Consider the following 26,531-nt stretch of genomic DNA (forward strand, 5'->3'; position numbering starts at 1 on the left):
GAGACAGGGAGAGACCCCACTGAGCTGAGAAAGAACTGGGGGTTTCAGTGGACTGAAAGCTTCCAGCAAAAGAAAAGCCGGAGTTCTTTGAGGTCCTCAGGCCTCATTTGGGATTCTGAGTTCGATTCTGGACACCAGTTTCAGTAGGGGGAGGGGCAAGGCCCCCCCCCCCCCCCCCCCCCCGTGCTGCTGGGGGATTACAATAGGAAAAACATTGACAAATCGAAAATGTATGGGGGAGGGGGGAGGGGGAACAACCACACAACCAGTAGAGCTTGGCGGGGGTCTTGTTTTGGGGGTGTAAAAGGACTCGTTAAGGTATTTCGCAGGATAATTGTCCTGAAGGGTTGGAAGAGCTGTCCAGATGGAAAAGGGGTGTGTTTGGCCCCGGGGAGGGGGTGGGGCACTTAGGTTGGATAGCTAGAAACAAACTTCCTCAAGGAAGTGTAATGTCTTGTTTACCCTATATTGGATTACTTGTCCCCAGAGCGGGGGTGGAGGGAAGGGAGGGAAAATTTTCGAACACAAGGTTTTCCACCAGGGTGAATGCTGAAAAGTATCCATGCATATATTTCGAAAATAAAAAGCTTTAATGAAAAAAAAATGTAAGGTAGTGAGCTCCCTGTCACTGGAAGTGTGCCAAGCTTAAAGAAGGGATTTCTTCTAGTTGTGGGATCGGACTTGGGGACAAGAAACGGCCCAGAGGCCAGCGGGCTTCGGAGGAGGAAGAGAAGTGAGATGAAATTGCAGGAACCCAGAGTATCCTGCCACCGGGAGAGAGGTAGGATGGGCTAGAGGCTGGAAACAAACGAGGGAAGGGCGCGGGGCGGGGCCAAGCGTTGCTAGGCGCCCCACAGTGACGCTTGTGATAGGCTTTGTTCTTGACGTCATCCGTAGGCGCCAGCCCAGCCGCGGAGTTCCACGTCGCAGTCTTGGCGCCTGCGCTCTTAGAAGGAAAAGAGAGGCTGAAAATGGCGGAAGCCGATGAACGGACGGTCGGCGAGACGGCGGCCAAATCCGGGGTGAGATTAGGGCCAAGGGCAAGAGGGAGCCCGGGCGTTTCAGGGCTTTGGGAAGCGGGGGGGTCAGGAGCCGAGCGGCCTCCTCTTTGGGCCTCCTTGTCTCCTCCTGACGACTGTCCAGCGTCTCCCTTCCCTCTCCCCCCGGCGTTCCGTCGTTCCCGTAGCTTTCTTTAGCCATCATCCTGCTCCAATTACTCCTAACCTTCCCTTCCTGCCTCGGGAGTGGCTTAAATAGTTCCGAATCACAGGTTATTTAAGTTGTCAGGTCCCTCAGACACCTTCTGCTCCTACCCCCTCGCTTTACAGAAGAGGAAACTGAGGCCCAGGAAGGGGAAAGGACTTGCTCATGGGCACATAGAGCTGAAAGGGGGCAGCTGCTCCAACCCCTTAGTTTCCAGATGAGAAAACCGAGCCGCAGCGAGGGAAAGTGACTCACCCGAGATGGGAGACTCCGGATTGCTCCCAGGTCTAATTCTCCACACGTTGCCTTATGTCCCTGGATTCTATTTTATAATTAACTTCCATCCTTATAAAAAAAAAAAAAAAACAACCTAAAATCCCCTTTGCTTATTGGTTGAATTAGAATTACATGCCCGACAGCTGGGGGTACTTGTAAACTCTGGACCCGTGATTTCATCCACTCGTGTGGAAAGTCCCTCCACCGGGACAAACTGGCAGCTCCTCAGGGATCTCGTTTGACAGCTAAGGAAAGAGGCCGAGAGAAATGACCTGCTCAGTCACACGCTTTCCTGTGGCAGAAGCACCATTTGAACACAGAGTCTCTGATTTGAAATCTATTGGTGTCAATTTAAAAAAAAAAAAAAAATGGAGTATTAAAAGAAGTTAAGTGTTCCTTGCCCAGATCTTCCTGACCCAGGCTTCCCCCTTATCAAAGCTAGCTCTCAACTCAAGTTACCTGTTAGGAAATTTCACTCCATCCAAAAGATTAGACTTATTTTCAACAACATCAGCATGTAAGTGTTCTCTTACGTCCCTGACGGACAGTTCGGTACTTTTTGACAGTTTTAAGATGGTTCTAATTTTAACCTTTCCTGAATTTCTAGGCTATCTGCATTTTTTAGCGTGATAATTCATTTCATCATGAAGATCAAGTGAAATGACTGCGAATCTTAAAGCAATATTTGTTAGATGTTATCTATTTTTTCTTGTTGATAAAGTGTTCTTTCCCCCATGTACTTTTTTCAGATATTTTCTGAATGAACATTTATCATATTTCCGTGTGGAGCAAGTATAAAGTAAGGATATGGTGAAGAACTTACAGCAATGTTAAATTTCTTTTTTTCTTTTTTTTTTTTCCCTGAGGTGTTAAGTGACTTTTTCCCCTGAAGTGTTAAGTGACTTGCCCAGGGTCACACAGCTAGGAAGTGTTAAGTGTCTGAGACCAGATTTGAACTCCTGAATTCAGGGCTGGTGCTCTATCCACTGCGCCCCCTAGCTGCCCTTTCTTTATCTTATATTTCTTCCCCTCCCTCCTCCTTCCTCTACCTCCCCCTTTCTTTTCTTCTTTGCTTTCTTCTTTTTGTTCTTCCTCCACCACCACCTCCTTCATTCACTTCTTTTCTTTTTTCTTTCTTTTTTTTCTCCTGAGGCTGGGCTTAAGTGACTTGCCCAGGGTCACACAGCTAGGAAGTGTTAAGTGTCTGAGACCAGATTTGAACTCAGATCCTCCTGAATTCAAGACTGGTGCTCTATCCACTGCGCCACCCGCAATGTTAAATTCCTTTTCTGTATTCTATCTTCTCTAGGTCTCTGTGACCTGCATAGGTATGTTCAATGTTTAGGCTACTAATTGCTTAGATTTTTTGATGACATTTATGTCTGTTCAGGCTATCAATGTTTAGGCTACTAATTGTTTAGTTTTTGAGATATATGATGACATTCAATTAACTGGTGGGGAAGGGGGGGCACCTATCTCTTAATGTTCCCCAAACTCATGATGTAATCCTTTTGCATTTAAACCTATAAAAACTGTATATCTTCCCTTAGTTCTTTAGCCCTTCTACCGTGAGCTTTCTTTCTTTCCCTCCTCACGGTGGAATTGCTCATTCTCATGAGAATTTGTTCAATAAACAACTTTTCTGCTTTTGACTTCGAGAGGTCTCTGAGAAGTCATTTTTGGGTAGGATTTTCTATCCCTCACATTTCTATTTTGTTGTTTTTCTTTTAATATTTCATTGTATAAAAAAGTTTCTACTTTTAGATATTGACAGAAAATCACGCAATAACTAGTTTCCCTCCATGTTTTCAATACTTAATAATTTGTCTCCCTTCCAAAGCTGGAATTATTATTATATATTAAGAATTATAACTAGATTAATGCTTTTTTCCTCCATGCTCTTTTTGGAAATATAAAAAAGTCAATTGGGTTTTATTTACTCTGTGTATTATGAGGTATGGATTCAATCATTCACTGTTCAGTTGTCCCACACTTTGCTAAAAAGAAATACCTTTTTTTTCCCCATTCTTATATTACTTTTGACTTCTGTTAAGTTTTTAAAAAATGTTTTTAATTATTTTTTTTGCCAGGCAATTGGGGTTAAGTGATTTGCCCTGGGTCACACAGCTAGTAAGTCTTAAGTGTCTGAGGTAGGGCCGCTGTTCTAGCCACTGCGCCATCTAGCTGCCCTTTCATGTTATGTTCTTAAATGAAAGTGAAATTTGTTCTCTTCAGTGGATCAGTGGTTTTGTTTTTATTTCAATAATAATTCGATTAATTTCATATTGTACTGTCTTAAAATCTGTTGGGTGAGGCCCTCAAGATTACTTTTACATATACACACACTGTTGTTAACCTTGCCTCCTTTTCTTGCCTATTTTTTTCATTTGCAATTTGTCAAACTAAAAAATCTCTGGGGATTTAAGTCTATAATTAAATTGGGAATTTTTTTTTTGTCTAATAGTAAGTGTTACTATTGCCCATATTGCTCCATTTTTCTTACCTTTTTTTATTTTTCCCACTAGCTTTAATAACTTTCTTTGGCCACATTTTGTGTCTTCTAAGTATCCAAAGTACTATTTGATGTTTTTTTCCTCCACACTCTTTTTGGAAATATAAAAAAAGTCAATTGGGCTTTATTTACTCTATATATTAGGAGGTATGGATTCAGTCATTCACTATTTAGTTGTCCCACACTTTACTAAAAAGAAATGCCTTCTTTTCTTATATTTTTATATATTTTTCTTATATTACTTTTGACTTCTGTTAAGTTCCTTTTTAAAATTTTTTTAAGTTATTTTTTAAATTTAAAAATAAGCAAAGTACTGTTGCAAATGGAATTTCTCTTGTTTAAAAATTGCATTTCCAGATTATGGTTATATTGTAGTGCTGTTAATTTTACTGCATTCATTCTTCAACTTCACTAAACTAATTTATCATCTTTAATCATTTTTACATTAACTTACCACATAATCATGTCACTCCAAAGAGTAATATCTTGTTTTTTGAATTATATCTTTTATTTCTTTAAAAACTATACCCACTATTTCTATTAACATATTAAATATAAGTCATGACAGAGCATCCTTTCTTATTCTGTTTTAATGGTTTTTTTCCATTAAATATAACATTGGTTCTTGATTTTCATCATCATACATTTTAAGCAGTGTCATAGTTGGCCTGGAAGCCAAGAAGATCTGGGTTCAAGTCCTGCCTGTGATTCACTGGTGCAGTATGACTTTGCACAAAGTCATGAGCCTCTGCATACTGCAGGCAACTCTCCAGGACTGTCATTTACTAAGGAGGTGCTGCCTGTCACTTTAGAGGGACTTCCTCACGGTACACTCCCTATCCCAGTTGAACTTGGCAGGTTTTCCAGGCCTGTCGCTTGTCTAGAAGTTTCAGAGTTGTAAAGGACCTTGGGTCATCGAGCCTCAAGATCTTCAGAGTGGGGAAGCATCTGCTAGACCAATGAACCTGAGCAAGAAGCCAGGTTATCAAAGGGATCTCTCACTCTCTACTTGCTTGGAAACAGTGCTCCCTTCATTTGGCAGCTGAGGAAAGCAAGGCCCACTGACAGAAAGGGACTTGCTTAGGTTATAGTGTCAGGATTTGACATCTGTTTCTATGACTTCAAAGGTAGCATTATTTCTCCATGCCATACTCTCTCTAAAACCAAATTGTGATAGAGCAGGTTCAGAAAAACTGCTGTACCTAATTTCCCTTAGAATCCTAATAGAGCAGATGCCACTTTTCCCATTAATGCACAAAAAAATCATATATTCTAGCTTCATAATAGGAGTGTCTGCTGGTTGTCCAATTGAAAAAATTTACTGTATTCTCTAGTAGAAAGAGTCTGGACTTGGACCTGTAGGGCTCTGTTTAAATTTTTGCACACATTCTAGCTGCATGACCGTGTATTTAACCTTCTCACCTCTCTGAACTTCATTTTTTTAAATGGTGAAAATGAGACACTGCAGATACAATATGGCAGAGTATATCAAAAACTGGCCCTGGGGGTAGGAAAATTTGGCTACCTGTCTCACCTCTGACAAGGCTCTGAACCTCTCTGTAACCCTTAAGAACCCTTGCTGTAAGGGCAACTGTGACAGGCATTGGCCTAGGGCGTTGTTCTTTGGGCACTCCCTTCAGTGAGGTAATTAGAGATCCACTCCCAATCTTAGTGAGACATGATTTGACAGGGTTGTTGGGAGCAAAGGACTCTCTACTTTCCAATGTTCTATGAATGAGCTCAATTTTGCAAAGCTCAAAAACTTTCTAGACTCTCAAATTTCCTTCTTCAAATTCTCAATTGAATGCTAAAAGGAACCACTGGGGTCATCTAGTCCAGCCTCCTGGTTTTACAAATGACAAAGTCAAAGCTCAGCAGCTAAATGCGGTTCCTTTTAATATTTATTTTTTTATTGTCATATCCTAAAGCAGGGCTTCTTAAACTTTGCCACTGATGACCCCTTTTTGCCAGAGAAATTTTTATGCAATCCTGGCTATATAAAATAGGTATAAAAATCCAAACTTTTACTTATAATAAGGCAGAAAGAAATTTATTTTAAGACGATTCTTTGGCCTACATATAATTTTACCATTTATTAAAGATGGACACAAATGTGCATATGAATGAGATAGATGTATTTTTATTTTTACATAAAGAATTAAATCTTTATTTAAAATATATCTTTAATTTAAAAATTAAATTAAATATTGATGCCTTTTACTGTTGCCATATTTTTCACAATCCCCACATTCAGTCACATGACGCCGTGAGGTTGTGGCCCACAGTTTAGGAAGCTTTGTCATAAAGTACCTTTTTTCCTCAAGCTGCAAAGAATTAGATGTATCATTAAGTATTAAGAACAGCTTATTTCATTAGCGGTTATATAAAACCTACCAAAAAACATGGTCTCTGAAGAAAACGAACATTGATTTGGAGTTTTAATGAATTCTTTTTAATTTTTTAAACATTTCCTAGTTCCTCGGTCTTTCCGATGTCTCCATCTCAGAAGATATCCCTGTGGAGGGAGAGATCACCGTGCCAATGGCATCTCATTCCCAGGATGAAGACTATTCGACTTTAGATGAGCCTGTTAGAGAAACCATTGTAAGTTCCACTACAAGAGATGTCTCAGAATTGGGAGGTCTGGGATTGAGTGATCAAGCCTGGCCTCCAGTGATTTAGAAATGAGGAAACAGACCCGGAGAAAAGAACCAGTTTGCCCAGGATCATCCAGCTAGTGAGTGGCAAAACTGAGACTGAAATTCAGGTTTTCTGCCGACTCCGGTTCTTTTCTTTACTCCACTACTGTCACCTTTGAGGGAGAAATAAACTACATAATTTGTTTTGATGTTTGCTTATTGCAAAAACATTCACGCTATACTTACAAGTGATTATTTAATTCCTTGCAACTCATTTAAAATGGGAATGTTAAGAAACCCAATTTCTTTTTATATATGGCATTAGTGCCTTTACCCAGGGGTCAGAGTAATGGGCCCCTGTCCATGCCCCTCTGGTAGAGGGTTCTAACTCTCGGTGTGCATGTGCATGCATGTTTGTATATGTGTGTGTGGGGGGAAGTGTGTGTGAGTGTTACAAAATTCAGAATTTATTCTCATTCTCTAGAGCTTTCCTGGTGGGCCTCTAAAAGTACGTGGAGTTTAGAGGACTCCATGGAGCTAACGTGCCATTCTCACCCATTTGCTGTTGGATCCTGGGAACATCCCAGTATTTCTCTGAACCTCCGTTTCTTTAGCTGGAAAGCGAGTGATTCCCACCAGGTGCCAGGCATGCAGTTTGTAGTCAGATACCTGGATGGGCCTGAGGGTTTCACAACAAATGGGTTTTCTTGGTTCCTTTTGCTTCTGCATCCCTACCATTTCTGGATATACTTTTACTCACCCCACCCCAACAATTAAGCTTTTACTTATAACCCCAGCCCCCCAGCAAAAACAACTGAAAAGATGACTACAACTGACAGTGTACTCAACCTTTTACCCTCAAAGGCCCCCTGAGCTTGAATTGTGAAGACTTTTTTTGGGAGGCGGGGCACAGATGAACTGGTAAGCTGCTGTTGTATAACTGACTGCCACCAGTCATCATACCACAGGGCATGAATTCTATGGCCCTTACCCATAAAGATTTCTGATCATGTGGCTCACTATTGAAAGAACTTGAAACAGTGCTGTATAGAATGGTCACTTTTAGCTTTAAAAAAACTTCCCCATTTGTAATGTAACTAGATAATCTCTGAGACATTCTAGTTCTACCATTGTATTCATCAGGTTTCATACTAGAGAGCAGGAGAGTAATGAGGTGGTATTGGGAATCTATCTCAGTGCACTGTGACAGTGGTTTGTGTCTTTCAGATTCGAGACCTGAAGGCTGTTGGGAAAAAATTTGTTCATGTCATGTACCCTAAAAAAAGCAATGCACTCTTGAGAGATTGTGAGTATCAGGTTTTCAAGATTCCCTTCTTTCTATTGTAGCTCTGTTAGATTTTTAGGAAGAGAAAGGTGTGGCAGGAACACACAGCTTTGCATGAGCCCCAATGAAATCATAAAAGAACTCTAGTAAAAAAGAAATACCTGTCTGGCAAGACTGACGTGCTCAAGGTAGAAAGCTTCTCCCGCACATTTTTCATCCTTAGTGGCTAGGCACTGAACATCTTGTCCAGAGAGCGTGCCCAGTAGACCTTCCTTGTTGCTGACTTCAGAGAAGCTCTGGAAGGAGAAAGATGTTGCTTTGGGCTTTATTTTTTTTTCTCCTGAGACTGGGGTTAAGTGACTTGCCCAGGGTCACACGGCTAGGAAGTGCTAAGTGTCTGAGATCAAATTTGAACTCGGGTCCTCCTGAATTCAGGCCTGGTGCTCTATCCACTGCGCCACCTAGCTGCCCCTGCTTTGGGCTTTAAGGAGCTCATGGAGACAGTGGGATAAACAGTGAAATTCATGCCCCTCTTCCCCCCCCCATTAAATGCCTGCTATACACAAAGTGAAATGGTGAGAGACAAGGACCTTAAAATCAAAAATAATTGGGATTTAATAAGCTGCAACATGGCCAACTGGAAGAGCTGGATTTATAGTCGGGGGCTGTGTGACCTCTTGGACAAGTACTTTGTGGGGCCTCAGGCTTCCTCTTTCTAATTTCGAAATTGCCTTTTACCTTGATCCTATGTTGGTAGGGGGAGGCCCTGGACCTTAACTTCATTAATATTGGGAAACACCAAGTCAAATACCTTCTACCTCTATGGATTCCTCTGGGGAGGTAATTAGATTTTGCCCAGAGTCACACAGCCTGTCTTTGGCTCTGGATTGGAAATCATTGTTATTTTAAAAATCTTCCACCATCCTAATGGTCTTTCTCCTGTACTTGATGGATGGGAGTTATTAGCAAGTAAATACGTTGTCCTTCCCTGGACATTTCTCTTCTCTGAGTTAGTTTGCTTAGGTAGCCCATGGCTGCTGTGTTGTTGGTTTGGTTGGGGCGGGAGGAGGCACTTGTTATTACCATAGTGTTTTAAATTCTCCTTGTTTTCATGATTTTTCCTCAAGGCTGTTATTTTGTGCTTGCTATTGGTGGGATTGGTTTTTGTAATTGTTGTGCTTTTTGTTTTGTTTTGAAATACACTTTTGATCTCCCTGGGACCCCTATTAAATTAGTTAAATTAGAAAAAGCAGGCAGAATTCAAATTCAGCACAGACTCCGTTTATTGATCTTAGTTAGACATTAGCCACAACCCTGGTAGGGAAAAGTACCATGGAGAAATGGGCCTAGCCTGACCCTACGAGGAATCATCAGGTAGGTTTGGGGGAGAGCTGGGAGGCAGGGGCAAGAGAAGGTGGAGAAGCCCACCCATCTGGGTACAGCTAAGACCCCCAAGCCTGCTCCCATCTGCTGCTTCTAGGATGCTGCTTTTCAGCGGGATCTCAGGTGCTGTGACTGACAAAAACTTAAGAAAAAAAAACCACAACACATTAGGTTAATTAACAATTAGGGCCAATTACAAAGAAACTTTTAAAGGTACCGTTTAGAACTGATCATTGTTGTTTAATTCATGTTGTCAAAAGTCCGGAACCTAGTTTCTCCTCATAATTGAATGGCTTCCTCTTGCTATTTGTCAGGAGGAGGGGGAGGAGGGGGAAGGGAATTCCTATTTATTAAGCATCCTTTGTGTGCCAGGCAGTGTACTAAGCACTTTTTAGAAATATTACATTTGATTTTTGCCATCACTCTGGGAGACAGATGCTATTATTATCCCCATTTTAGAGTTGGAGAAACTGAGTCAAAGGTTAGATGACTTGTTTGGGGTTCCAGAGCTAATGTCTGTAGCTGAATTTGAATTCCTGATCCCCTGACATAACGCCCAGAATTGTGTACACCCTAGCTGCTTTAGACATTTTTCTTACAGAAAGAAATGTAAGTGGTTCTTTCACCTATATCTCTGTTCTCTTTGGTACGGGAGATTGAAGGTAAGAGGCAGCATGGCTAACAGCTAAAGAACAATAGCCTTGGGCTCTAGGGCCACTTCTGACAGTATGTGATGACCCTGCAAAGTCACTTTGCTCTCAGTGCCCCAGGCAGTTCTTCAGACTATGGATTGCAGACAAATTACCACTGTGTGCCAGTGGGGGGAGCTTTCACACCAGAGTTGTCATGGATAAACTGATAGGGCCGAACCAATCAAGGCAAACCACTGTGGCACAGTAGAAGTAATGCTGGCTTTGAAAATCACAGGACCCGATTTCAAATCCCGACACCATATAACCAAGGCCAGTCCCTTTGCCTCGATGGGCCTTGATTTCCTCAGCTGCAGAATGAAGGATAGCCCCGTTTCCAAGCAAGCAGAGGGTAAAGGATCCCTTCGAAGGGTTCTTGGGCAGGTCCATGGTGGGCCCCAAGGTGCCTCTCAGCTCCTGAACTTTGGTGTAGGTCTCTACCTTTTTTAGGTTAGTTAGGATGTGGGCTTCCAGCAGTGCCTTATGGACCTATGGGAATATTCATGAGGACGAAGATATTTTATATCTTATATTAATGAATTTTGAAATCTCCAACAAGGTTTTGCACGTATCTCGTTTGTTCCTCAAAACAGGCCAGGGAGTTAGGGCAGATGGGATCCCCCTTTTCTAGATGAGGGAACTGAGGCTCCGAAATAAGCGTCAGCAGGAGGCCACCGCTGATAGGTGGCAGAGCCAACTCTAGACCAGCTTGCAGGCTCCCGGGGGATTTTGTACTTAACTCTGGGCCGTGGTTCATTAGATGGGAAGACAGTGACAACTTGGGAATGAGTCCCAGTGAGGGTGAAGTGCCAGGTGGGAGAAAGAAGAAGTGGATTCAGTGCCAGGTGGAAAGAGTGCCTGGAGTAGGCTAGGTTGGGTTCATTCTGGCAGGGTCTTCTTAATGGCCACATCTCAGAAGTGGGAAGCCTGGCAGAATGGCCCAGTATCAGAATATTTTGCCTTACCCTCCCCGCCGTGTTCTTTTGTTTGCTAAATGCAGTCTTAACGCGTATCTTTTTGCCTTATAGGGGATCTCTGGGGTCCTTTAGTCCTTTGTGTTTCACTTGCACTGTAAGTACTCATCTTTTCCTTTTGGAAGCTATTGTGGGGTTTCAGAATTGAGGCAAAGTGTGCCCGAGCGATTTCACATTGGGCTTTTTTCATCGCGTTTGCCTAACACCCTGAATCTGGAAAGTCTTGAGCAAACCTTGCAAAGCCGTCCATACAAGTTTCTAAGGTTATCACTCCTCTAGCCACGCCATCTGTGGCCATTGTTCATATCCCACGTTAGCCATATCAGCCTTCCAGTCGTCCTGCCTCTCATTGTCCCGAGAAAACTAAACGGCTATCTATAGGTCTACATAAATGGAAACAAAAATCCTGCCAACTTAGAGAAAGAGGGGACAGAGAGATAATTAGAGGGAGGAAGCACACAGTTTTGTAGCAGATAAGATGGAATCCCAGCCTGATATGTTTGATGATTGTTAAGTTGTATGCATACCTCTTAGGCAATATGAGAAGCTTATCAATGGAGTCCAGGGAACATTGGGTAAATTGCTCTGTTAAGCTATTGAAATTATTCACAATTTTTTTTCCTTCTGTACCTATGTGTGATAAATTCTAGAATATGTTGCCTTTCATATTGACCAGGAGCTGGGGTAAGCTTTACTAAAAAACCCAAGGAGTATGGGGGCTGACAAAGGTTGGGAACCCCTGGTGTATGTTAATATGAAGGGAGAGGTTGGAGAGGGAATAAGGTAAGAAGTCCTTTGCCTCATCATTTTATCAGATTCTGCAAGCCCTTTAGGTAATATGTATATGATCCTAATGTCCTCCATTTTACAGATGAGGAAATCGAGGTTCAAATAGGTTTAAGTGAGGATTGGACCACGAGTTTATTACATTGCCGACTGGTTCTCTTGATTTATTTTGGGTTTTGGTTTGTGTTGATTTGGGAAGTCATCTTTGGAATATCTCTCTCGTCTTTGATTTGAAATCCGTGACCCGTGAAACCTTTACTGTCCTGATTACATCTGAGTGACAAGATCAGGATATAGAGAACCATGACTATCATTGTGTTCAATTATTGACAGAGAATGCAAGTCTATCAAACGCTTGATCTGGACCCAGGGCTTTTGGATAAGTCACTTAACCTCAGTTTCCTCATCTGCAAAATGGTCGTGATAAGGTTATGACAGTCTAATGAGATGATAAAGTGCTTTTACAGTTAAAGTATTGTCCCAAAGTAATGTAAATGGCAATTCATACTATTGAGGAGGTTAATTTCTATAAAACAGGGGCTCTTCATCTTTTTGAGTGTGCCATGGACCTTTTTTTGGAAATCTGGTAAAGCCTATGGACCCTTTACCTGAAAATGGTTTTAAGTAATTGAAGAAAAGGCTCCATTTCCATTTTCTAGTGAAAATCAAGATGGTAGTGTTTCCCTGTTTAAATTCACAGACACATATCCCCAGTCTGGAAATCTGCCCATGGAGCCTAGATTGAAACCAATATAAAAATAAAGAAAAGGACTCTTTCCATCTATAACCTAGTGAGTTTTACATCAGTTCCTGGCAAAATTCAAGAGCCTATTATTAAACAGATCGTTTGGAAAGTGCTTAAAAATGGAAATGATCACTTACGAGCAAGCAGAGTTCATCAGGAACAAATCATGTGGCCTAATTTCACTTGCCATTTTTGATGAGTTCCTAAGGCTGGCACACTAGGACTGGGCCAGAGTGCCACAGTCGCTTCGCAGCCTAATTAATTGGGAAGAGTCCAAATGCCTGGTTTTCATTGAGCCATTTGTCAAAAATCTCACACCGACATTGTGGACAAGATGGAGACACGTATACAGAGTGCTATTAGAGTTGGCAAGATTTGGCACTGCTTGCAGGACCAGGCCTAGAGGTGTTGATTAGCAAAGTGCCTCAAGGACTGCCTTAGTTTTTGGCTCCATCCCAGGCAATACTAATATTAGTGCCTTGGATGAATAAATGCCATTATTTTCCAGTTTGTGGAAGACACTTCAGTAGTGCATTGGCTAATAGAACTAAGGCTCTAAAAATGCTCCCAGGTTGGAGCGGTTGGGCCAAATCTAGGCAGAGGGACCGAGACTGGCCTGGCCATTGATTTCCTTGGAGCGGACAATTCTACAGTCTAAAGTCTTACCTAGAGCAGCGGGGGCTCAAGCCAAGGAGGGAACATCCCAAAGAATGGGGTCCATAAATGTTAATAGGGAATTCCTTTTCTAATGCAGGTGGGCTCTTGTTCTGAAACTTCCCATCTTTGGGAGGCGCCCAGGACCCTGAGATTTAAGTGACTTCCTGTAGTCACACCGCCAGGGTATTTCAGAGGCAGGACTTCAGCCTAGTTCTTCCTGATTCCGAGGTCAGCCATCTACCCACAGTGCAATCCTGCCAATGAGATCACAGCTCTAATATTAAAAAAAAAAAATGCCAGTAGATTAGTAATTTTCTTTAAGTGGCCTCTAAGTACAAATAAAAGATTATTTCTCTAAATGAGCTTCCATAGATATTTGCTAAACATGAGTGAATACAGAGCTAGAACTGAGACCCCTAACTCACATGTTCTCAACAAGTCACTCCATAAAAGCAGGCTGAGGGCTCTTGCCAGCGGTCACATTGCTGCCCCGTGGCTCTTAGAATATTTGAATTGGTCGGTGCCTCTGCATACTAGTCCGGTCCTACTCTTCTACATATGAGGAACCTGAAGCCAGATTGGGAAACTGGCTTGCCCGAGGCCATTGGCTGAGTAAGTCAGCCCCTCGTTCTGCCAGGGATAGGTCAGCGGCCTCTTCTGCAGGTAGCCTTTCTCAATTTCCCCAACTGCTAGTGCCCTCATTCCGCAGCACCCTTGGATTTCTTCTCTTTCTATTTATTCTGTATGTAGTTTTGTGTAGCTTTGATATCTCTGCTGTTAGATTGTAAGTTTCTTAAGCAAAGTCAGGGTTATGTGTTAGTCTTTTGGGTCTGTAGCAACTAGCCCAGGTCCTGGCACATAGATGGTGCTTAAGAAATACATGCTGTTTGATAAAGCCTTTCTAGTTAACCCTGCCTTGGTCCTTTGCTTCCCTGCCCTAGGATGCTCCAGGGAGGCTCTGCAGATAGTAAAGAAGATGGCGGACCCCAGTTTGCCGAAGTTTTTGTCATCATCTGGTTTGGTGCGGTTGTCATAACACTAAATTCAAAACTTCTTGGGGGGACCATGTGAGTATTAGGGAAATGCTTAAAACCAACTCCTTTTCTCTCCCTTCTATGTGGCATAGCTGGAGTTCTGGCAAAATCAGACAAACTCGCACTCATTCATTTTCTCTGTCTCTTTGCCTCTTTTCTCCTCTCCTCTCATCCCCTTTCCCCCTCCCCTCCTCTCCCCTTCTCTTCTTGTCTTTGTCTGTCTGTCTCTGTCTCTGTCTCTGTCTCTGTCTCTCTCTCTCTCTCTCTCTCTCTCTCTCTCTCTCTCTCTCTCTGTCTCTGTGTCTCTGTGTCTCTGTCTCTTCTCTCCCTCATCCCTCAGTGGTAGCCCTGCCAAGCAGAGGGAACCCAGGTGATCTTTATCACCTTTGAAGCTCATGTACGGGGACAAGGCTTCCCATTCCCTGAGACCTTGGCTTACTTTAAAAGGTCATTTAAATAGGAGCAACAGCTTTAAGGAGAAGTGAGCAGAAACATGGAAACAGAAATGTTGTCATGAATTCCATTTTTACACCAGAGCTCAGGGCTGGTTTCACTTGTCTGGGGTAGATCCCCCATGCTCCAGCGGGCCTTGTGTGCTTGGTGTGGTTGTAGCTGAGTCTGAAATCCCCATTCTGCAGTGATGGGCTTTGACTAGCCTGCTGAATAATTGGTTATTTTTTTAACTTCCTGGCTTTGTCTTTTCCTCAGATCGTTCTTTCAGAGTCTCTGTGTCTTGGGTTACTGTGTCTTGCCCTTAACAGTGGCTATGCTGGTGTGCCGACTGGTACTTCTGGCTAGTATGGGGCCTATCAACTTCCTTATCCGGCTTATCGTGGTGATTGCAATGTTTGCCTGGTCTACCTTAGGTAAGAAAACATCCATTCTCTGATTCTCCAACAAGACAGAACGTGGGTTAGAGGTAAAAGGATGTCTGGGAGCTGTATGCTTCATGGGGGTCTCGGATAACATAGGATTTGGACCCGAGAACTGGGCTAGAACCTCAACATCTCCATGACCAGAGGATAGTCATTTAGCCCCTATGTCTCAAATTCTGTAAAACGAGGGGCTTTGTCTAAATGGCCTTTAAGGGATTATATCATCTGGAAGGCGTTATACTGCGTTCCCTCTCTGGACCTTGGTTTGCTCCCTTGTCAAATGAGGGCATCAGAGCTGGTGGCCTCTGAGGTCCCTTCCAGATCTAGATTGGGGATCCTGTGAGCTTTCAGATAGGAGTATTACTTCTTGCACTGACTGCCTCCCAGGTTTGTCACGAGGAAAGGCTCTCTCGGCATTAAAATGCTCTAAAATCATTGCCTGTTTTGTTCTTAAGCTCCTGACTGGGGCTTTCTTCCATTGGTATGTGCTCATCAGAGCACATCCCACCAAGGACTAGGGACGTGGGCTTTCAAGGTGAAAATCTTGGCTTTTAAAAAATAATGGACAATCAAGGCTCTGGCGCTAAACTGAGTTAGGATCCTAAAAAGGTTTAATTAACTCTGACTGGGACAATTCCGTCTAAAATGAGGCAGACTGGACTAGCAATGGATGCTGCTCAGTCTTAATATTGTTGATTTTGAACTAGAACTGACGATAGAGATCAGGATCCTCTCATGTTACAGAGAAGAAAACTGAGGCTTGGGGACTTTATGACTTGTCGAAGTTAAGATTACACTGGCAATAAATAGGTGATAGGAGATTCAAACTCAGGTCCTCTTTTGTAACATCCAACATGCTTTTTTACCATTGTTTTTACATTCTCAAAATTTACTGAAAACCCAATGCCCCTGAAAGCTAACCAGCCTAATCTTTTTTTTTTTCATTTTAATAATAGCTTTTTATTTTTCAAAATATAATCAAAGAGAGTTTTTAACATTCACCTTTGTAAAATCTTGTGTTGTAAATTTTTCTCCCTCCCATCCCCTCCCTTAGATGGCAAGTAATCCAATTTAAACATGTGCAATTCTAGACATATTTCCACATTTATCATGCTGCACAAGAAAAATCAGATCAAAAAGGGAAAAAATAAGAAAGAAAAAAAAGCAAGGAAAGAAGAACAGAAAAAGTGAAATTCTATGTTGTGATCCCTATTCAGTCCCCACTCTGGATGCAGATGGCTCTCTCCATCCCAAGTCTATTGGAATTGCCTTGAATCACCTCATTCATTGTTGAAAAGAGCCAAGTCCATCACAGTTGATCATCACCTATTCTTGTTGTTACTGTGTACAATGTTCTCTTGATGCTACTCATGGAGCATCGGTTCCTGGAAGTCTCTCCAGGCCTTTCTTGAAATCCTCCTGCTGGTCATTTCTTACAGAACAATAATATTCCATACTATTCATATACCATAACTTATTCAGCCATGCTCCAGCTGATGGGCATCCTTCCAGTTTCCAATTCCTTGCCACTACAAAAAGGGCTGCCACAAACATTTTTGCACATATCAGCCTTATCTTTTAAAGTTTGGTGAGTCCTTGTTTATCTAGATCAAGGCTTCTTAAGCTTTTTTTACTCAAAACTCCTTTTCACTTGAGAAATTTTTATACAACCCCGGGTATATAGAAATATAAACTAGGTACACAAATCAGACATTTACTGATCATAAATGACCCCTACATTTAATTTCATGACCCCATATGGGGTCGCAACCCACAGTTTAAAAATTTTTAGTCTAAATCATAATCAACAACCAAGAAGGATTTTTTTTAAGGTCTTCTAAGTGGCCAGAATAGAGGGGACACAATCCGTGTACTAAAATGTCATTCAATCAATCAATAAGCACCTCCTATGTACCAGTCACTAGGCTGGATGCTCAGGATATAGAGACTAGAATGAAACTGAACCTCTCCTCAAGAAGATTACATTTGTTGGGGGGAGGTTATGTATTTAATATATAGAAAACAGTTATACGATGATTGCCCTGGGAGGACACCTGCAGTTAGAAGAGAGGGAGCAGGCAAACCTTACTGTAGAATATGGCACTGGGCTGGATCTGGAACAAAAGAGTGCTCTGAGGCAAAGAGGTGAGGGGAGAGACCAATGTGGGCATGACAGATAGGTGGTCGTGTGTGAAGAACAGCACAAAGGCTAGTCTGGCTAGATTAAAATGGAGGAAGGAGGCCAGAAAGGTAGCTTGGAGCCCGTTTGTCAAGAACCCCAGATATGGAACAGAGAAATTGATGTTTGATCCTAGAGAAAGGAGGGAGCCACTGGGGTTCATTGAGTTGGGGATAGACTCCAGAGGGTGAGTTTGGAACCAGATGAGAAGTGATGAGGGCCTGATCTGGGCACGTTCCCCCGGCAGATTTAGAGAGAAGTTAGACGAGGGAACTTGATGGAGAAATAAAAACAAGATTTGGCAGCTGATTATGGGGTGAGGGAAAGTGAGGCACCCTGATACTACTACCCTTTTACTTCAGTCTCTGATGATGAGATGGTCCTTTGGCTTCCCAAGGCCAAGCCTTCTTCCTGTACCCTTGATCCTCTGCCGTCCAGCTGATTGCTTCCATCATCTCTGCTCTCCCGCTTGGTTACTTCTCTTCTGCCTGCAAACATTCCCAAATCTTCTCCTTCCAAAAGCTGTGTCCTATTTATCTATCTTTTCCTCTTTTTGGTTAACCTTGAAGAAGTCATCTGCCATTGGAGCTTTCCCCTTCCTTCTCTCTCACTGTCTTCTAACCCCTCTGCAATCTGCCTTCAGCCCTTGTTATTCAACGGAAACAGATGATCTTTTGATTTCTCAGTCCTCAGCTTCCTTGGTCTCTGCAGAGTCAGACACTATGGGCCTCCTCCTCCTAGGGACTCTCTCCTGTCTGAGTTTTCATGACTATTCTCTCCTGGTTTTCTTCCTACTTGAGTGACTGCCTCCTCCTCTGCCTCTTTTGATGGGTCATCATCCATTTAATACCCACTAACTGGATATTCCCCAAACTCAATCCCAGGCTGCTTTTCTCTCTCGTACTGATCTCATGAGCTCCTGTGGGCTCACCTGTTTTTTTCCCATGGAGCTGAATCCCAGATCTCTTTTTCTTGCCCCAATTTCTCTTGAGCTCTGTTCCCATATCATATTTTGAACATTTCCAAGTGAAGTCCCTTAGACATCTCAAATTCAACACACCGAAAACCAAGCTCAGTATCTTTCCCCCCTGCAAAACTCATCTGAATTTCCCTATTTCCCTACAAATGAACTAACCCCCTTTTGGACATCCAAGTTTACAAGCTTGGTTTCATCTTCTATTCTTTTCTCCGTCACCCTGCATATCCAAACCCACTGTCAAATCTTGTGACTTCTATGTCCTGTCCACTCACACAGTCCTCACCCTGATTCAGATCCTCTTTACCTCCCTGTCTAAACTCCTGAAATGGCCTTTTAATTGGGCCCCTGCCTCAAGCCAGTCAGCCCATCAAATATTTTATTAAGCATTTTACTATGTATTAGATATGTGCTAAGCACTGAGGAGACAAAGGAAGACAAAATAGCCCCTACCCTGAAGAACTTCCCATTTTAAGGGAGGAAGCCCCATTGAAGGTTGCCTCAGAGGGCAGGTACTGGCATTAAGGGAAATGAAAGACTTTTAGGAAATGGCATTTGAGCTGAGACTTGAAGGAGCCCTGGAAAAAGAGAACATTCTAGCTGTGGGAAGCCCGAAAGTTGGGAGATCGTGTCGTGTGGGAAGAACAGGAAGGGCAGTGTCCCTGGATCATAAGAGTCTATGAGAAGACCAGAAAGGAAAAAAGGGGACGGATTGGGAAAGGCTTTAAAAGCCAAAAAGAGGATTTGATATTTGATTCGAGAGGTGTTGAGGAGCTACTGAATTTTCTTGAAAGGGAGGGGAATGACATGGTCAAATCTGCACTTTGTGAGGGGTCACTGTGACAGCTGAGAAAGATGGATTGGAGTTGGAAGACATTGGATGGAAGTATGCAGACCCACAAGCAAGCTATTGAAGTAGCGGAGACGTGAGGCGATGAGGATGGTGACGGTGACAGAGGAGATAAGGGGGTAGATCTAAGACTCTCTTAAGGTTGGGAAGGTAGATTCAACAAGATTTGGCAGCAGATCGGATATGGGAGATGAAAAGGAGTGAGTAGAGGCTGAAAGTTAGAAGCCTGAGTGCCTTGGAGGATGGTGTGATTCCTGACAATAATAGGGAAGTTACGGAGAGGGAAAGATTTTAGGGAAAAGCTAATGAGTTCAGTTTGGGATATGTTGCGTTTAATATGACTGCAACAATCCAATTTGAGATGTTCAGTAGGAAGTTAGAGATGGGAATCTAGAGGGTAAGAAAGAAGATTAGGGCTTGATAAGTGGCTCTAAGAATCATCAGTAGGAAGATGATCATTTATCTGAAATCAAGTGAAATAGAGAAGAAGGAACCTTGGAGGATAACCCACCACCCAAGATCTAGCAAAGGAGGCAGAAGGAGTGGTCAAACAGGTAGGAGGAGAACCCGAAACTAGAGAGAGTATCAGAGAAGAAGAAGATGACTGCTAGTGTCAAGGGTCAGGAAGGATGAGGATTAAGCCCACTATGAGGTACACTCTCCCCTTCTCTCTAAAGATTTCTTTCTCCTTATTATATAGCTGACTCTGGTTAGTCTGCTAAACTCCTCTATGGATTTAACCTGCCAGTCAGTGGCGTACCCAAGCCTCTTGGCCTATTCTCAGTGGATTTTTCCAAACTCCTTTCCTTGATAATGGTAACCCTCTTATTCTTCCAACTCTGTTTCATATTTGCCACTCCTGCTGTCTATTTACCTCTAATTTTGTCTGTAACCTCTTCTCCTAAATATACTTACCTTTTGACCAAAAAGAAGAAGGCTGAGGATTAAGAAAAGGCAAAGATCATTGCTAACTGGAGAGAATTGAATGATAATGTTGGAAGCTAGACTGGAAAATCAAGAAGAAAGTGAAAGGAAAGAAAGTGGACACAGTCATTGGAGAGGGCCGTTTAGCCCATTACAGGGAGGAGATGATGATAGGTCAAAGGATTTTTTTTTGAAGAGGGAAACATGATCCTATTTTGTAGGCAGAGGGAAGCCGTTCAAACAGCCTCGGGTTTTTTGTTGAAGCATGAGGCAAAATTTCCAGCTGAGAAGGGCAGGAAGAGCTTTGGTTTGAGGAAAGATGAAAATGTACCGAAGAATCACCATCGTGGTGAATTGAGTTCGTTGTTTTGCCTTGCTGTAGGGAGGACCCACTTGAGGTTATGTGGCATAAACTTGTACAAGACCCAGGCAACATGATTTATCTCTTGGGTCTCTTAAGCTATGTTCAACAGCAGAAGATAGGAGTAGAGGCAGATAATGGGAAGAGTAATCCAAAGGTGGACTTTGGCAGAGCATGATCAGTGATGAGGTAAGGATCAAGGGACTTGAGGGTAGAGGACATTGTAGACTTGAACTGGTCCACCAAGGAGTCTAGCTAGAGGAGAGAGTAGTGCAAAGGTACCGGGAGAGGCCCGAGGAGTGGAGGCTCAGGATGAGCATGAAGAATGCATTTTGAAATTGCACGGTAGAAGAGGGGATGGACACCAGATTATGATCAGAGAAAGGAATTTCTGAGTTCATGAAATGTGCACAAAGAACACTTGTGGGTGATGACAAGATCAGCAGTACGACCATCAAATATGTTTAAAAGGATCATTCGTGTATCTTGGAAGGGAAAATTGGGAACTCAAAATGTTAGAAAAATGAATATTCAGGGGCAGCTGGGTGGCGCAGTGGATAGAGCACCAGCCCTGAATTCAGGAGGACCTGAGTTCAAATCTGGTCTCAGACACTTAACACTTCCTAGCTGTGTGACCCTGGGCAAGTCACTTAACCCCAGCCTCAGAAAAGAAAAAAAAAAGAAAAATGAATATTCAATATTATCTTTACATGTCATTGGAAAAATAAAGTACTATTGCATGAGGGAAGGAGGGTACAAAAGCAGTATGACCATCTTTGGTTATAGCTAAGTCGTGGGAAATGAGTGGTTTCCTGGTAGTAACTGGGAAGTCAGATTGTTGGTAATGGATGCTGAAATTCTCCAGTATGAGGGCAGGAGAGTAAGACCCAGCTAGGCAATGAAGTCGGTGAAAAAGAACGATGGTGTCCTGAGGTTGGAAGACAGCAACCTTCAGCATCCATTGAGGGATAAATGCGGATTGAATGCAATCAGAGGAGTAAAGGTTATTGAGTGATGGTGGCAGAACAAGAGACTGAGGGTGGCTGTGGCCATGGGGTGGGTGTGAAAGCGCAGCCAGTGCTAGGAAGGCATCCCTGGACATGTATTGTCCTCAAGAGGGAGCCTGTGTCAGTGTGAGTGAGAAAGGAAGAGGTTTCTGATGAAAGCAGGTGTGTTCGCTATGGAGCAAGCGTTCCAGACAGCACAGGGGAAGGGCTGGGGAGGTCTCAAGTGGATGCTTTCAGGGCTGAGGTGAATGGGATGAGAGTAAGGGAGCAAATGGTGGAGGATGGGGAGCGGGAGTTGCATCGCCATGGTTCCCATTCCGCTCCATCCTCCACGTTGCTGTCAAATGATCTTCTGAAGCTTAGAACTGACCTTGTCGTCTACCCCTCACACTCGAACTCCAGAGATTCCCTAGTGCTTCATGGGGCACGTAGTCCCCTATAACTCAGTAGATCCTGAAGGCATTGCCGTGCAGCAAAGAACAATATGTAGCACTTCAGTGATGACCCTAAATAAGCAAGAACAGCTTTTGTTTTGTAGTCATTATTTAAGAGAACCATCTTAAATTTGGGGAAGAAAATGGCTAAAGTCCAGAATACTTTTATTACTATTAAGAAATCTCTTTTCATTTCCCCAGAGTTGTAAACAGCTGAATTTGACTGATCTGTGTTTGAGATCCATCATGGATTTACCTGCTAGGGTTTATTCAGCTTTAGCTCTGGTGACTTGAGAAGCAAAGTGATCTAATGGATAGAACACTGGTCTGGAAATCAGGAAGGCCTGGGTTTGAATCCTTCCTCAGACATTCACTAGTCTTTTGCCTTGGGTTAACCCTTTTCCTTCCCCGGGCTTCCGTTTTCTCTTCTGTAATATGAGGGGGCTGGACTCGGGACTAAGGGCCCCGCCAGCTCCGGAACTGGCACTAACCTTTGCCAATTTGATTTTTGTTATTCAGCATCCACAGCATTCCTGGCTGATAGCCAGCCTCCAAATCGAAAAGCCCTTGCTGTGTACCCCATCTTCCTCTTCTACTTTGTTATCAGCTGGATGATTCTCACCTTTACGCCTCATTAAACCAGGACGCAAGAGAAGCCAAAGAGCCCCAGCAGACCTGAAGACTCCACCTCCGCTTTAGGCCTTTGCCTCCCATCTCTCCTTTCTTGACTATCCAAGGGAGCCTGGATGTGGTGAAGGGGGCGGAGGTGGCGGTAGGGGTTGGGGGGGCAAGAGAAAGCCAAGGTTGTGCAGCAACACCAGCACTTTGATAAAAAGCAATTGCTTGACAGGGTTTGCACTTTGATCTTTCTTAATAGGATTGTTTCTTTAAAATACACATACAGCCAAAGTACTGCCCTGTTCAAGGATTATGGTTCACTGTGTCGTGTGTGCATGTGTGTGTATGAGGGTGGCTACAGGAATGACACGATGATCGTTCGCTCGTTGAGATGGCCACCGAAGTCAAGTTCATACAACACCGATTCACGTACAGCTTTCTCTTTCAAACATGCTGCCTTATCACCTTTGGGGTATTTCTGTCTTTTGGCGAGGGAGGGTTATCGATCTGTCTTTTTGTCGTCTTCCATTCCTTTTCCTTTTCCCTTTTTGGCTATCTGGGGAGATTCCTAGAACATGTGGAAAAGGAAAACGCTTGAATTGAAATTCAAATTGTACTCTAAAGACTTTGGACAGGCCGCTTTCCTTTGAAAAGCACATGTGGAGCACCCTGTCTTTTTTGGACTGTAAACCTCTGACTGCCTCTGTGCATATGCATATTTCCGTCATGCCATGTGTTCTAACAAAAGCATGCCAGCCTCTTGGTAGCCCTCCAGCTCCTTATCTCCCTCTTTATCCCTGAATGTGCATGCTAGGCTATTAGGAGCCAGCATGGAATTTTCCTTGGGCTAAAGCAATCAGTGTTGAAACCCTTGAACTTCCCTTCGTAGACGACTTTGGAAAATATAGGTACGCAGGCCACTAATGCACATTTGTATCACTGTGTAATAAGCACACTCTTAACTGCAAAAGAGGAACGTTTGGAATATAGGATAACTAAGAAATCCCTTCCTCCTAAATGGAACCTATCCTGCTGGGAGGTCTGGAAAGTGTAGACAAAAACTAGGTGTAGACAAAAACTAGGATGGAGCTTTAAAACCCACGAAGGCATTTCAGGTCTTCGTGGCTGCCTGATAAGAGAATTCAAGCAGGAACACATTTTTCACTGGACCTCTTCCTGGTGGGGAACTGCAAATGATTTCCTTTAGCTGTAGACTGGCTTTCTAGATAAAGAGGACCTTATTTAGCCCAGCTTTACTTATGCTCTTGGATATTTATCCTGGAGAGATGGCAAGGCTTTGCAAAAGCATTTGGAGGCTAGGCTGGCCTAGAATGGGCTCTGAGCCCTTTGGGAATTCTTTTCAAGGGGAGATCTGGGCCCCTCTCCGGTGACATTGCACATTGGAGGACAATGGCAGCTGAAAATCCATTCTGGAGGAGAGCTTTCATAGCAAATGCACAGTTAGTTCTGTAGATGACCGTAACAGCCCATGCATTTTCTGTGTCCTAGACTTTATTTAGAATAGCTTTCTATTTAAAGGTGAGCTGTATATAAATCTGTACTTGGAGTAGAATAGTTTGATTTCCTACATTAGCCATAGGTATCACCCAAGAAAAATGGTCCCTAGACTGACCAATAGCAATAAAGACCTTGTTAAAGGCACTTTCCAGCCCAGGTTAGATTCTTGTTTTTTTCTATTTTTATTTATTTATTACAGTTTATCCTTAAATGCTTGTGTACTTTTCCACGTAAATTCAGCACAGAAGTCTTGACCCAGAAGATATTTTGAACCGACTAAGTGGATCCTAACTTGTTCACTCTTAAAAATAGCTCTTCCTTTACAGTTCCTCATAATCAGTCCTGACAATTATGTGAATTTATTTTGAAGGAAGGACTGTTTCCTGGGTCACTGTTTTTTCAAAGGGAAGGAAGGAAGCCTATTCTCATACACATTTTATTCAAAGTCTGAATATTTAGTCGAAAGCAAGTAAAGCCATGACTTTGGGATTTTGCCTTTTTGTTTTTTGTTTTTTTAATAACTTTGCTTTCCATATGTCTTGTTCTGTGTTCACTGGTTGCTCTTAAGTAATGGGGGTGACTCTTAGAACAGGGTGGTCTTTATTTCCTTTCTGCTTTTGTCAACTCACTAATAAATTGGTCTCTTTTTTCTTTAGATATAAAAATAAAACAGAACATGGAGGAGGGTCAGTCTAGGGCATAAAGTCTTTCCTTAACAAATGTGAAATGCTGAGGCCTTCAGAGCTGGTCCAGTCTCCAGACCAGAGCCTCTGGAAGCCAGAACCCTTGTTTGGCCTTTTCCTGATTGGGTCCGAAGGCAGACAAGTTTGGTATTATCACTGCAGAGCATGGGGCGGTAATGCCTATGTGCATTAATAGTCACTATGAACTATTCGTAAGGCCAAGAATGTCTTGTCACATCCCTTTGTGATAAGATCAGACTTAGGAAAGCAGTCATTCAGTGCCAGCATCATTAAGGGTACAGCTTGGTCTTTCAAAAGAGATCTATTGGTCAGCGAGTCATCCTTCCTCCGAGAAACTTCTTACGCAAGGTGGGCTTGATCATTTTGTTGTTGCAGAGGATGGCAGGCACTTGGCTGTATTTCTCACATCAAAGTCTACCAAATGGATACTGGGGTTTAATTAAAGTACACTCAGTAATCACGCAGCCCGGGATAAGGAGACTTCCTTTGATCATTTATTCCTCCAAATGGACAGCTAAGAGCTAGCATTTTTTTCCTAAGTAACCTCAAGCATAATAGACATTTCTGTAAAGGCAAGCAAGGTTTAATGACCACGGGTTGGTCATTTTTTTTTTTTTTGGTGGTGGTGGTGGTAGTTTTTAAACGTTTAATATCTTGAATCCAAGTTGGACCATTAGATTCTGAGAGAACTTTACTAAGAAATCTTTGATTACTCTTAGACTTTAGAGATTTAGAGCTAAAAGGGATCTCAAAGATTACCTAGGTCAAGCTCCTCATTTTGCACAGGAGAAAACAGGCCTAGAAAGGGGAAGTGACTTGCCTAAGTCAACACACATAATAGAGCCGAGAATCGAATTCGGGTCCTCTGACTACTTTTTTTATTGTAAATGATACATTTGTAGATGACAGGAATTTTCATTAGAAATCAGTTATTTCTATTAATAACTAAGTTTGGCCCCAGAGGAGAGAGGAGGAAATGCATTGCCTTCTCTTCTCCTCAAGGACAGGGCACTGAGGATATGGAGCGTTTATATACACTGTCAGACTCTGTTGATGTATTGGTTTGAATAAACTGCCTTTTCTTTAACACATTTTTTTTTTTTGTTAAAGAGGTGACTCTGGGTAGGTCGGAGAGGGTTGTATTGAAAATGGTGTAAAAACATCAATAAACATTTTAAAAAATCTGTCTGGGAAACATCTGTTCCAGTTATTCAGACTTTCGGTGTGTAAATAGAGGGCAGGTATGGGACAGCTGATTTCAACTTAATGCTAGGATGTACTGGAAAGGGTGCTAGACTGGGAGTTGGACAATTTGGAGTTAAATCCCTACTCTGCCTACATAATCTTGGGTCTGTCTTTTTCCCCAGGGCCTCAGTTTCCTGCTCTATGAAGTAATGATTTTTTAAGATCTCATCCAGCTCTCAATCCTGTGATCCTTCCATAGGCTCATAGATATTGAGCTGGAAGGAGCCTTAGAATCCTGCCAGTCTCTAAGGAAGAAATGGCGACCAGGTGCAGACAGGATCATCAATTAGAGCTGAAGGGGAACCTTAGAATAGTCATCTAGTTCATTGGCACCAAACTGGCCCACCAAACCATAAATAGGCTGAATGTCGACTTAAAAACCACACATTTATATTCTCTGTTCCATTGCATTTTTATTTACTTTACTAAATATTTCCCAATGATATTTTAATCTGATTTGGGCTGCACTTGGGAATGTTGTGGGCTCATTGTGTTTGACACCTTCAGTCTAGACCAGTCTCTTCAACTTTTCGATGAGAACATGGACTTGGAGGTTGTAATTTGCCCAGTGGCACGGAGATAAGTGGCCAATTTGGGATTTGAACCTGCTGTCTGGCTCTAAATCCAAGGTTACTTTCACTGCCCCTTCCCACTCTA

General features: G+C 42.7%; 1 protein-coding gene across 1 annotated transcript; it reads left to right on the forward strand.

Annotated features, from left to right (window-relative positions):
- The first annotated feature begins 723 nt into the window (after positions 1–723).
- On the forward strand, positions 724–25,815 carry YIPF6 (Yip1 domain family member 6). Its single transcript, XM_074278019.1, has 8 exons — positions 724–781; positions 898–1,022; positions 6,467–6,595; positions 7,858–7,936; positions 11,016–11,058; positions 14,091–14,216; positions 14,892–15,049; positions 22,309–25,815. The coding sequence occupies exons 1-8, from the start codon at positions 739–741 to the stop codon at positions 22,425–22,427; spliced, it is 822 nt and encodes a 273-aa protein (XP_074134120.1). The 5' UTR covers positions 724–738; the 3' UTR covers positions 22,428–25,815.
- Positions 25,816–26,531: the final 716 nt, after the last annotated feature.

Source organism: Sminthopsis crassicaudata, chromosome X (assembly GCF_048593235.1).
Source record: "Sminthopsis crassicaudata isolate SCR6 chromosome X, ASM4859323v1, whole genome shotgun sequence".
Taxonomy (NCBI): domain Eukaryota; kingdom Metazoa; phylum Chordata; class Mammalia; order Dasyuromorphia; family Dasyuridae; genus Sminthopsis; species Sminthopsis crassicaudata.